At 42.8% G+C, this 12741-nt stretch overlaps 1 protein-coding gene across 2 annotated transcripts in view; it reads right to left on the bottom strand.

Moving 5' to 3' along the window:
* si:ch211-14a17.10 (uncharacterized) overlaps nucleotides 1-12741 on the bottom strand; it is a 41317-nt gene that overhangs the window by 21005 nt on the left and 7571 nt on the right. For both annotated transcript variants that reach the window (XM_056293364.1, XM_056293365.1), the window contains exons 5-20: nucleotides 7965-8033; nucleotides 7714-7803; nucleotides 7546-7614; nucleotides 7325-7408; nucleotides 6515-6601; nucleotides 6247-6345; nucleotides 6016-6081; nucleotides 5793-5882; nucleotides 4678-4764; nucleotides 4498-4587; nucleotides 4196-4285; nucleotides 2527-2631; nucleotides 1793-1855; nucleotides 1626-1688; nucleotides 583-651; nucleotides 359-442 (exon numbers count right to left, since the gene is read on the bottom strand). In XM_056293364.1, the coding sequence (XP_056149339.1) occupies nucleotides 359-442; nucleotides 583-651; nucleotides 1626-1688; nucleotides 1793-1855; nucleotides 2527-2631; nucleotides 4196-4285; nucleotides 4498-4587; nucleotides 4678-4764; nucleotides 5793-5882; nucleotides 6016-6081; nucleotides 6247-6345; nucleotides 6515-6601; nucleotides 7325-7408; nucleotides 7546-7614; nucleotides 7714-7803; nucleotides 7965-8033 (1305 nt within the window). The remainder of the gene's footprint in view (nucleotides 1-358; nucleotides 443-582; nucleotides 652-1625; nucleotides 1689-1792; nucleotides 1856-2526; nucleotides 2632-4195; nucleotides 4286-4497; nucleotides 4588-4677; nucleotides 4765-5792; nucleotides 5883-6015; nucleotides 6082-6246; nucleotides 6346-6514; nucleotides 6602-7324; nucleotides 7409-7545; nucleotides 7615-7713; nucleotides 7804-7964; nucleotides 8034-12741) is intronic.

Genomic DNA, 12741 nt, shown 5'->3' with positions numbered 1-12741 from the left:
TGATTTGTATGTAGTATTCTGGTACCAGCACCAACCAGGAAAAACGAATTTCCTCTCTGAGGACAATAATCAATCTATCTATCTATCTATCTATCTATCTATCTATCTATCTATCTATCTATCTATCTATCTATCTATCTATCTATCTATCTATCTATCTATCTATCTATCTATCTATCTATCTATCTATCTATCTATCTATCTATCTATCTATCTATCTATCTGTCTGTCTGTCTGTCTGTCTGTCTGTCTGTCTGTCTGTCTGTCTATCTGTCTGTCTATCTATCTATGTAACATTGCAAAGATGCTACAATGCAAAAAATAATCACATCCATTCACCTCAACAATCATTACTCACCTGAGGTCTTATCTTCGTCTTCTTTAGTCAAGAGTCGAGTCTCCAGGTCTGATAACACATTATTCAGCTCCAATATCCCCAAAACTAAAACAGACAAATGTAGTAAACATCACTTTGGCTACAAAAAACTGACTGGGAAATATCATGGCAATGTTTCAGTTATACTGAGGGCATTACTCTTATCCAAGGACCATTTTACAAAGTTGCACTTTAGTCTCACTCACCAAGAGCCACTTTTCTCTCTCCACCTCTGCTCAGTTCGCTGATTTTATCCTCAATTTCATCCTTCATCGCTGAGAGATATGGACAAATATCACATTTGTAAGATCAGTAGTGAAACAATTGTTTTTTCGGTTGTTTTTTTTTCCCCCCTTTTTCTCCTCAATTGTTGTCACAACAAGAGGGTTGTGAGACCAGCTATGTTATATGGTTTGGAGACAGTGGCATCGATGAAAAGACAGGAGACGGAGCTGGAGGTGGCAAAATTGAAGATGCTAAGATTTTCATTGGGAGTGATGAAGAAGGACAGGATTAGGAACGAGTAGATTAGAGGGACAGCTCAGGTTGGACGGTTTGGAGACAAAGCAAGAGAGGCAAGATTGAGATGGCTTGGACATGTGTGGAGGAGAGATGCTGGGTATATTGGGAGAAGGATGCTGAATATGGAGCTGCCAGGGAAGAGGAAAAGAGGAAGGCCAAGAAAGAGGTTTATGGATGTGGTGAGGGAGGACATGCAGGTGGCTGGTGTGACAGAGGAAGATGCAGAGGACAGGAAGAGATGGAAATGGATGATCCGCTGTGGCGACCCCTAACGGGAGCAGCCGAAAGTAGTAGCAGTAGTAGTAGTTTCTCCTCCTCCCCCACCCCCTCTGCCAGTCCGGGGAGGGCTGCAGACTACCACATGCCTCCTTCGACACATGTGGAGTTGCCAGCCGCTTTTTTTCACCTGACAATGAGGAGTTTCACCAGGGGGACGTAGCGTGTGGGAGGATCATGCTATCCCCCCAGTTCCCCCTTCCCCCCAAACAGGCATCCCCGACCAACCAGAGGAGGCGCTAGTGCAGTGACCAGAACACATACCCACATTCGGCTTCCCACCCGCAGACCGGCCAATTGTGTCTGTAGGGACGCCTGACCAGGCCGGAGGTAACACGGGGATTCGAACTAGCGATCCCTGTGTTGGCAGGCCACGGAATAGACCGCCACGCCACCTCGATGCCCATTGAGACAGTTGTTTTAAGCAAATCCCAAAGGTTGAAGTGCTTACTCTCATACTTGTTCTGTAGTTCTGAGCAGCTATCATCTTTCTGCTGCAGCTTTGCCTGCAGGTCTAAGGCCAAGAGAGAGGAAGAAGTGTTATCAAACACCATACTCAGTCACATTCAACACAGTCTCACTAATGATGACTTTTTCTTTCACAGAAACTTGTCTCACCTTTGATTTGTTTCTGGGTTTCGGATAACTCCCTTTCTTTGTCTTGTAAAGCATTTTGGAGCTCTGATTTATAAAAAAAAAAAGTTGTTGTAAACACTGAAAAATGTAGCAAAATGTTGTATATACTGGGAGTGTCATTTTTTTTTATTCCCCCCCACCCCCCCCTTTCCTCCAAATTGTACCTGGCCAATCACCCTGCTCTTCTGAGTTGTCCCGGTCGCTGCTCCACCCCCTCTTCCAATTTGGGGAGGACTGCAGACTACTACATGTCTCCTCCGATACATGTGGAGTCGCCAGCCGCTTCTTTTCACCTGACAGTGAGAAGTTTCACCAGGGGGATGTAGCGTGTGGGAGGATCACGCTATTCCCCCCAGTTCCCCCTGCCCCCTGAACAGGTGCCCCGACCGACCAGAAGAGGCGTTAGTGTAGCGACCAGGACACATACCCACATCCGGCTTCCCACCCGCAGACACGGCCAATTGTGTCTGTAGGGACACCCGACCAAGCCGGAGGTAACGCGGGGATTTGAACAGGCGATCCCCACGCTGGTAGGCAATGGAATAGATCGCTATGCTACCTGGACGCCTGACGGAAGTGTCATCTTTTTAACAAGAAAATGTAAGGAAACAGACTGAAAGACCACAGACTTTAACAGATGTAGCTGTCTGTGTACTGGGAAGACTTTACTGCTTGTTGGTTTATATTTATCCATTACTTTGGGACGAGGAACTCACTGATGATTTCTTCTGTTGTTGTTGTTGGTGTTGTTGGTGTTGTTGTGTATTGATCCTCATACCTCTCCTCTCTTGTCTGTTTCATTAAGCTGATGATCCTCAAGACTGGTCAGAACAAAAGATAAGCCATTAGTTTTACTCTTAAAGTCTACCTGCAAGTCAAGTCAAGTCAATTTTATTTGTATAGCCCAATATCACAAATTACAAATTTGCCTCAAGGGGCTTTACAGCAACACAACATCCTGTCCGTAGACCCTCACATCAGATAAGGAACAACTCCCTAAAAAAAACCTTTAACAGGGAGAAAAAATAATGCAATGAATAAATAAATAAATAAATAAGTATATGCAAGTCTCTACATTCTCAGGTCAGAAAGTGTGTCGTGATGATGGATGCCAGTCTGACATTGACAGCATCACCAGTACATCTTCCAATCACCTTAACAACTTCACTAAAGTTAGGCATTCCTTTTTTTCTCGGTCAGATTCAGGAGCATGTATGCAGTTTTTCATCTCAAGCAGACTGGATTGTTTTAGATATCTCTAGTCTGTCAAAAGACTCCATCAGATGTTTACATCTATTTTTTTTTTTTTTTTAGTGGCCAATTGATCCCTATTTTTTTTAATTCAAACACCCACCCTCGTATTGCATGCGTTCGCCAACTGCATCTCTCCGGCCGGCAGTCTCGAAGGAAAGCGCCTCCCCACTTTCGTGACAAGGCGAATCCAAGCCGAACCACTGTTTTTCCGACACACACAGAGACGCATTCACATGACGAACACAAGCCGACTCCGCCCCCCTCCCGAAGACAGCGTTGCCAATGATTGCTGCTTCATCGAGTCCGGCCGTAGTCGGATCTGACGAGACCGGGGCGCGAACCCCAGTCCCCAGTGGGATGTTTACATCTATAAGATTGGTGTCATCTGTTTGCGTGTGTCAAAATTGCCTTTTGTAGTTTTTGACGGGGAAAACAAAATTACCACCTGCAAAACAAATTTAGCTACAGGAACTAATGAGAAAACGTTGAACCTTGAAACCTTTAATGCAGAATCCAGCAGCTCTCGCTCCAACTCAGAAGAGGAGATTTGACTGCATCACTCTCGTCCGTAAAATTCTCCCCTGGTACACCAGTTGATTTCAGAGTAGAATTCAATGCTTTACTGACGGGCTACAAAGCCATCGATGGCCTGACAAGCAGCACGTCGCTGACATGCATACAACCTACAAGCCTATTAGACTCTTCCTCTATGTCAATGTGTGTGTTATTGGGGTAATATTAGTATCGGAATTATTTTTTATTCATTACATTAAATGAAAGCATATTGTGATGCCTTTTGGCAGGAAATGGGCTTCATAACTAAAACTGAATTGAATTATACTTGACATTATACTAGACATTATATAGAAGAATAAACACACTGTGTAATCTTGTATATAATGTGTGTATTCTACAGCTTTGACAGTGTACAATGCAGTGACATTTGAATTTCTCTCCAGGGATTAAATAAATGTAATCCGGTCCAGTCCTGCACAAATTTTGCTTACAGAGCATTTTTCCATGAAGGTTTCCAACTTTAATCATGGTATTGGTTTTGGCATATAAGCTGAATTTAACTTGACAAAGACGAGCAGGTTAAAAAAAAATACTGTTGGGGCTCATCCAACTCACTCATGTCAGCCTGGATGAAGTCTTCTTTCTCCAATTCTTTCCTTAGTTCCTCTTGCCGTCTCTTCTCAACTTCTATAAAGCCTCTAAACTCTGCAAGAAAAAGATTTTCCCTTTTAGTTTCTTTTGCTCTGAAAAAAGAGGTGTTGACATATTAGTACACTAAGACTTTGTTCATGTTAAATCATAGCAAGTCAGTTTCATCTGCTATGGGATTGCCCAAGTGGGACACAATCTCATATAAAATACATGAAAGGTAAACACAATTGAAATAAAAGAAAAATAGTACAGGAACAGTAATTCACCTTTAATTCTGTCTGTTATTATCTTTGTGTTGCGGGAACTGCGATCATTGAAAACAGCCAACTGGCTTTGCAGGTCCATAATATCCATGGCTGGAGCAGTCAAAAAGAGAACATGAACAATGACAACAATTCAATTCAACAGCGTGACATGATCCCGTGGATTTGGACTCGGACACTTACTCAGTTGTTTGTTGTTCTCATCATTGGTCAGCTGGAGAATCTTGTTTTTGAGGGTCTCAATGAGCTGACGCCATTGCTTCTGGGAATCTTAAAAAGGGAAATGAATCCGTAATGCAGGTCCAGACGTAGATGACAGTACAACCATGGGACATGCTTGGAAATAATCTGAGGAAATTCATTGGCGCTTGACAGGCTGCTTTGACTTGCCATAACATATATTCAGTGGGTTTGTATTTAGGGGGGTAGAACTCGAGAGTGCACTCGGTCTCAAGTCCACAATTTGAAGGTCTTGTCTCCGCCTTCACAGCATAATGACTTGGACTTGACTCAGACAGTGTGGACTCATGATAATTTTTCCAAGACAGTTCAAGTGCAAGACTTTAATTTACTTTTATTTTTCAAACGAATATCAAACCAATGACTGCTGGGATAGACTCCAGCATCACCGCAACCCTGAGAGCAGGATAAGCGTTTTGGATAATGGATGGATGGATATCCAACTTCACCTTAGGAGATCAATAAAGTGCAATATACTCTAATTTGTGTGTCGTTATTATTATTATTATTATTATTATTATTATTATTATTATTATTATTATTCAAGGTACAATCTGTAATGCCATGCGCCACCACTACGTGGAGTACTGCGACAACACGAGCGCTCTGCTGACAAATTTGTTCGAGAAAGAAACTGAGCGCGATGCGCCATCGGCTAGTTTTGTCATGCGCAAGTAATAAAGCAAGCAAGGTTTACTATGTATGACCAAAACGATGGCCGAAATAAGGTGGACAGCACATGTGTGCACCGGTTGTAGATTGTACCTTTAATTTATGTCTCTGATACACTGGGGAATTTGGAATCTGAAACAAAGCCCGAATAAATACGACAGTGTAGTGAAACTGTGACTTGTACTATGATGGTAGACTACCACAGTCACAGCTATGATGTTTGGACTTGCCGCGTCCTGGCGTCAGTCTTTGCACAAGTTTTGGCATCATTGGTCTAGAATCAAATTTGAATCAACTTGAAAGACTTTGTCTGCTTGGTATCATCAGGTGCGTCTTGGATACAGTGACGTGGAAACGGCGAGATTACAAAATGTCGAGGGACTTACCGCTAGACTGCCTTTTGGATTCGTCGATGAGCAAAACGATCAGCTTCCGTTTCTCTGCAATCCTGTTAATCACAGAAATAAGCTCCACCACTAGAGGGCAGACACGGATCGCGTGTGAGAAAGTGAAGCACGCTGTACCTCAATTATTCTATCTTGAGGGTAAAAAAAACCCCAACCAAAAACAAGCAAGCAAGTTTATTTAATTCTGAGCAAATATACCAACCAAATGAATCAAATCGGCTCTCTCCCCGCAGTTCAATGATCTGTCTGTCGAGTTGTTCTTGTAACACTAACGGGAGATAGCACAGTTAAATGTGATTTTAAAGGGAAACGACTGATTCTTGCTGAATACTGTCAGCTAGTAAAGGGGAGTAGTTCAGTGAAATGCTAAATGTATTTGCGATTAAATTTTCCCATTTGAAGCAAGGCTTTTGTTAACTAGACACAGCCTTACCCTGGATTTGCGTGGCGGTTGTTGAACTGTAATTGTAATGCTGTGACTCTTTGCGTTCCAAATCCCAGATCTCATTTTGCAGTGTGATGATCTGAAAAACTGAACACACATCAACACTTTTTTTTTTTACTATATGCATTTAGCTATGTATTTTTTCACACACTACAGCAAAATTAGCTTTTTCGGATACCGATGCCAAGTCTTTTCTGTCACCCACCACCAACAGCTGGTTTACTGATTCTTATGTAAACTGAGAATATGCTTTTACCAAGCTGGGACATGGGGTGGTTTGTTTCTAAACGCTGTTTCTCAGTCTTCAACTCCAGGGTGGCTTCCCCCAGCTTTTTCTGCAGCTCTGTGAAATTCAAACAGTTTGTGTTGAAATGCATCAAATGGACGGTTGGATTTTCAAAGGGTCACACAAGAGGTCAGGCATCGTTGCTGAAATCAAACACCTAAGAAGCTAAGTTCAAATGTTTATGGGGGAAATTAAATGCATTAATACAAAATCTCAGTATGATGTATTAATAGCAAACGAGGAGTATACAGAGGAAATCTTGGTGATTTTGCAGATCGTTTATAATAACAAGAATAAAAAGAATAATAAACGATAAAAGAATAAAAGAATAAATCAAATAAATAATAATAATGGATAATTAAATCAATAAACAAGATCCTTCTTTCAGCTTTTTTCCTGTTTTTCAGGGGTCGCCACAGCAGATTTTACAGTTTCCATCAGGACCCTGTGAGGTCACAGTACCAATGACCGTTGTTCGATCCGGTATGGTCTTGTCAATCTGCATATTGATTTGGCAAAATTTTACGTCGGATGCCCTTCCTGACACAACCACTAACCCTATGGACGGGGGCACAGGTAAAGCGCTGGATGCCACCCCAGTATTCATGGACTTGCGCCCATGCCTGTCGCTATAAATCAATAAACAAGATAATAAACAATAAAATATTATAGAAATAAATAAAAAATATTGAATAATAAATAATACAATAATTATGAATAATAATACAAATAATAGATAATAATAAATAACAAATAATATAAAAGAGTGGCGGTGCTCACCAGTGATGACAGCAGTATTGGTTGCAGATAGGATCTTCTCCTTTAATGTGTTCACTTTACTGACAAGGTCAGTGATCTTCAGAACTAGAAATATTCAAATATACATTGAGGGCACTCACAATAAATGAAGCATCACAGAAACAAAGGCAAACTTGAAGTGTTCTGGAAAGGAAAAATGACATGTTTGGTCAGGCTGCTTCTTCTAAATTAGTTGAACTTACTCAAGGTTCTGTCGTCTTCAGATATTCTCTGCAGTTCGGATAACCTCCTATCCAGCTGGACTTGGAAAGCTGGCGATTAAATAGAAAATGTAGGGTTTTGTTTTGTTTCGTTTTTGTTCTGTTAAAAGTGTATGGTTACCACTTGTGTGACACAATAAGTTTTCTTACAGGTGTTTGTGGTCGAGACAGTTGCACGGCATCTTACAAGGTCCACTCGCAGCAGCTGGGCTTCATTTCTCAGCCCAGATACCTTCTGATCTGAAAGATGCAGCAAAATTTGTTCAGTTCAGGCCAGACCACAATAGACTTTTCCCCAAAATAATTCTCACTGAATCGTTTCTCCAAAAGGTATGCTCGTATAAACATTTCTTTGGGGATTATGATGTTCAGTGTTGAAAATGACCCCGAAACCTCCTCACCCAGTTGGTTGATGAGAGCTGTTGAGTCCCGAAGCTGTATGTTCAGTTTTGATACCTCTTCTCTCGCACCTGAGAAAAGTCAGTTCATGTTAACCGAGCATCATCAGGTCACCCGGACACAGCGATCTCACAAAATGTCCCCATCAAACAACTTTTCAAACGCCAACCCTGTCGTGTACACAGTGGTGGAAGAAGTATTCAGAACATTTACTCAAGTAAAAGTAACAATACTATAGTGTAAAAATACTTTGTTACAAATAAAAGCCCTGCATTCAAAATCGTACTTAAGTAAAAGTACAAAAGTATTCGCATCAAAATATACTTAAAGTAGCAAAAGTAAAAGTACTCATTATGCAGAATGGCCCATTTCAGAATCATATATCATATTATTGGACTATAATTATTGATGCAATAATGTGTCCATCACATTAATGTTGCATCTGGTAAATGTGGTGCTAATTACAATTACTTTATATACTGCTGGGTAGCTTAGCCTATAAAAAGACATCATTATTAGTTGGTTCATAATTTGTATTAATAATCTAAATCTGCAAAGTAACTAGTAACTAAAGCTGTCAAATGTAGTGGAGTAAAAAGTACCATATTCCTCTCTGAAATGTAGTGGAGTAAAAGTATAAAGTAGCATAAAATGTAAATACTCAAGTAAAGTACAATTACCTCAAAATTGAACTTAAGTACAGTACTTGAGTAAATGTACTTAGTTACATTTCACCACTGCGTGTACATGTCTGTACAGTAACCACATGGTACTGGGCGGTACTGACAAAATCAAGTATCACAGTATGTTCGCCTGAATATCTCAATACAGATAATTAGATAATATTTTCAGGATGGCTATTGTTGCTTTCATAAGATTTCACACGATTTTGAATTTCAGCTGGAGAAATTCAACCTGCTACAGGCAATGATGGTGAATTTCTACACTTCCACCATTGACTCCATCCTAACCTCCTCCACCTCCGTCTGGTACGCTGCTGCCACCAACAGGGACCAGGACGGGTTGCTGCCACTGCTGTTTCTTCTTTTCTCGGTTTACTGGCGGATCGCAAACAACTTTAAGGTGCATACCGCTACCTGCTGTACAAGAGTGGGTACCATCATGTCATTTTACCCTATTAAATTCTACCCATCAACCTTGTGTCACTTAAGAAAGTAAATAATGCCTTCCTGGTGATTTTAATCCCCTCTCCCTCTCCTTCTGTTCCCAGTATCCCCATCAGATTCCACTCCCGTCCCGCCTCACTGGCTTTATCCTGAAACCTTTCTCATTCCGCTTCATACGTGTTACAATGTAACATTACATGTTCAGCGTTTTCTTTAACGCCACAGTTCTCACACATAGCTGCCCCTTTCCCCCATTATAAACAAAGTGCCTTTTCATCCTGCGTGATCCAGTCTTAGTCTTGTTATTATGATTTCCTCCCGTCTGTTCCTTTCTTTATAATTCTTTGCTATGACAGATTTTTGTGTTTTGTAATACCCCCTTCCTTTCTGGTCTTCCTCCCACCTTTTCTGCCATATCTCCACTCCTTTCCTCTTAATCACGGCTTTTCCTTCTCCTTTTCCGAGTGGAACTGATACTGTCATTTCTTTTTGCAATGCCGTTTTTGCTAGTTTATCTGCACACTCGTTCCCTTTCAGTCCCTCATGTGCTGGTACCCAGCAGAATTGTACATCTTATACCACCTCTGTGTAGTCTTAGCAATTTATGGTAAATTTCAACGATTAAGTCTTCTCTGACAGTTTTCTGTTGACCGTATACTTTCCAAGACTGCTATTGAGTCTATAAATATCACCATACGTATCACCGAGTCTATGCATATCAGGTCTGACCTCTTCAACCCACTGTAACCCGATAATGATGTACCGATAGTGGCCTGTAGGGGCGCTATACAGCTACTGCCTGTATGTATGTGCAGAGACCTGCAAATAAAGTTCAGTTATAGAAATGGCGACCAAGTGTGTGCGTGCTCAATGATACATGGTACCAGAGTGAGGTCAAACTAGCCTACAAAGATGAACAACATTCGATCGCCAGATGAGTTGAAGTTAAGTGGAAATGTCCACGAGAATTGGAAAGCTTTTAAGCAAAGTTTTGAGTTGTACGTGTGTGCAATCGGTCTGGAAGATGCGAGACACGAACGTGGGAAGCTAGCATTGCTTCTCACAGTGGCAGGCAGAGTCGCGAGGGACGTTTTCGACACGTTTCAGTTTCCTGAGGAGGGCGACGACCAAAAGTACGATGCAGTGCTAGCAAAGTTTGAAGAATATTGCGCGCCAAAAAAGAACGAGACATATGAACGGTATGTTTTTCGCAACAGAGTACAAGCTGAGTCAGAACCCATTGAACAGTTTGTCACGGACTTGCGTTTGAAAAGCCAGTCGTGCAACTTTGGCACATTGTGTGACTCGCTAATAAGGGATCAGCTGGTTATCGGCGTTTTCGACAAGAAAGTGAGAATGCAACTACTCAAAGACTCCGATCTGAGCCTGGAGAAGGCAGTACAGATCTGCCAGGTGTCAGAGAGCACCAAGATGCAGCTCAAATCATTCGAGCCCGAAGCAGCAGCAGCAGCGGTGGATGCGGTACATGAGAGGGCCGCTAGCAAGAGGAACAGCAAAGGAAAGTCCCGCGTGCCCAAGTCCACAAAGGACACGGACTGTGACAGATGCGGGGGCAAACACGCTCCGAATAACTGCCCCGCTTACGGTGTGGACTGTCGCAAACGCGGAAAGAAGAATCACTACGCCCGGTGCTGCCTGTCAAAGAAGACGGTACAGGTGGTGCAAGGCAGCGACACCGACACGACCGACACAGAAGAGGACGACGAAAAGTTGTTTGTGGGGACTGTGGAGAGCGAGGAGGACAAAAAGGATGAGTGGGTAGCCAATCTGGAAATCAACGGAACGACAATGCCTCTAAAATTGGACACAGGGGCTCAGGTGAACATACTGACGATGAAAGACTTTAATAAACTGTACAAGAAGCCAAAAGTGCATGTGAAAAAGGTAAATCTGAGAACGTACAAGGATGAACCGATTCCTACAAAAGGGGTATGTAGAGTCACACTGTCAAGGGATGAGCGCTCTGTTAAGGCTATGTTTGTGTTGGTTGAGGGCGATAGACAGCCCATATTAGGTCTGAAATCCTGTGAGAGATTGGGTCTTATCAAAAGAGTGCATGTAATTGACAGGTCTGTAGTGACATCTAGAGGTGCAGCTGACAAACAGCATGAGACTGTAGCTGACACAGGGGAGATAAGAGAGCAATACAGGGACGTATTCAGGGGTATAGGATGCCTACCTGGGCAGTACAGAATCCAGTTAAAAGCAAATGCAGAACCGGTCGTCCATGCGGCAAGGAAGGTGCCGGTGACCCTTAAAGCTAGGCTGAAAGCAGAACTGCAATCCCTTATAGAAAAGGGCATAGTGAGGAAAATAGAGGAACCAACTGAGTGGGTCAGTTCTCTGGTAATAGTTGAGAAAAAGAATGGTGACTTAAGGCTCTGTATAGACCCAAAAGACCTGAACAAGTGGATCAAAAGAGAACACTACAAACTACCAACTAACTCAGACATCACTAGTGCTATGGCAGGCGTGCACTTCTTCACCAAGTTAGACGCATCATCAGGGTTCTACCAGATCGTTCTAGACGAAGACAGCTCCAAACTCTGTACCTTTAACACGCCTTTTGGAAGGCACTGCTTTCTTCGCTTACCGTCTGGGATATGCTCAGCTCCAGAGGTGTTCCACAAAACAGTGCAGCAGTTTGATGGTATGGAGGGTGTGGGTGTGTTTATTGATGACATAGTGGTCTGGGGCAAAACAAAAGAAGAACATGACGAGAGATTACGTGGGGTGCTAGAACAAGCACGTAGATCAGGGCTTAAACTAAACAAGTCGAAATGTGAGTTTGGGATGACAGAGGTTACTTACCTAGGTGAAAAGGTGTCCGCAGAAGGGATACAGCCTGATCCAGAAAAGATAAGGGCGATAGTAGAGATGCCAGCGCCAAAAGACAAAACAGACCTGCAAAGAGCGTTAGGGCTAGTCAACTACATGGGGAAGTTTATACCAAATATGTCTGCTAACACAAACGCCCCCCGTAGTCTACTGGAAAAGCAAAATGAATGGCAGTGGGAGCACGAACATGCAAACGAGTGGGAGGTGTTAAAGGCCACCCTGATCAAAGAGCCGGTGTTAAAACACTATGATGTTGACAAACCGGTCTAAGTCTCAACTGACGCATCCAAAGAGGGTCTCGGAGCGGTGCTGCTCCAACTACACGGCACACAATGGTCTCCTGTTGCTTACGCATCCCGAACAATGTCACCTGCAGAGCGCAATTATGCGCAAATTGAGAAAGAGACATTAGGCGCAGTTTTCGGATGTGAAAAGTTCCACGAATATATCTATGGTAGGGAAATAATACTAGAGACTGATCACAAGCCGCTTATTGCCATTTCCAGAAAGCCACTGGGGGATGCACCGCCGCGCATCCAGCGTCTTGTTACGTCTACAGAAGTACCACATGACATTCGAGTTTACTCCGGGAAAGTACTTAGTAGTGGCAGATGCTCTCAGCAGAGCGAGTTTGAGGGGCACGGCCCCGAGCAGCACCGAACAGGAGGTGCAAATCCATGTGGACTGCGTGAAAGGCCAGCTGCCTGCATCAAACGAGAAATGGGCCCAGCTCGCGCAGGAAATGGCAAGCGACAGAGAGTTGCAGGATGTCATAGCAGCCATCCTCTCACCC

The sequence above is a fragment of the Lampris incognitus genome, chromosome 14 (genome assembly GCF_029633865.1).
Source record: "Lampris incognitus isolate fLamInc1 chromosome 14, fLamInc1.hap2, whole genome shotgun sequence".
Classification (NCBI taxonomy): domain Eukaryota; kingdom Metazoa; phylum Chordata; class Actinopteri; order Lampriformes; family Lampridae; genus Lampris; species Lampris incognitus.
This window is presented reverse-complemented; position numbering and strand designations above follow the sequence as displayed.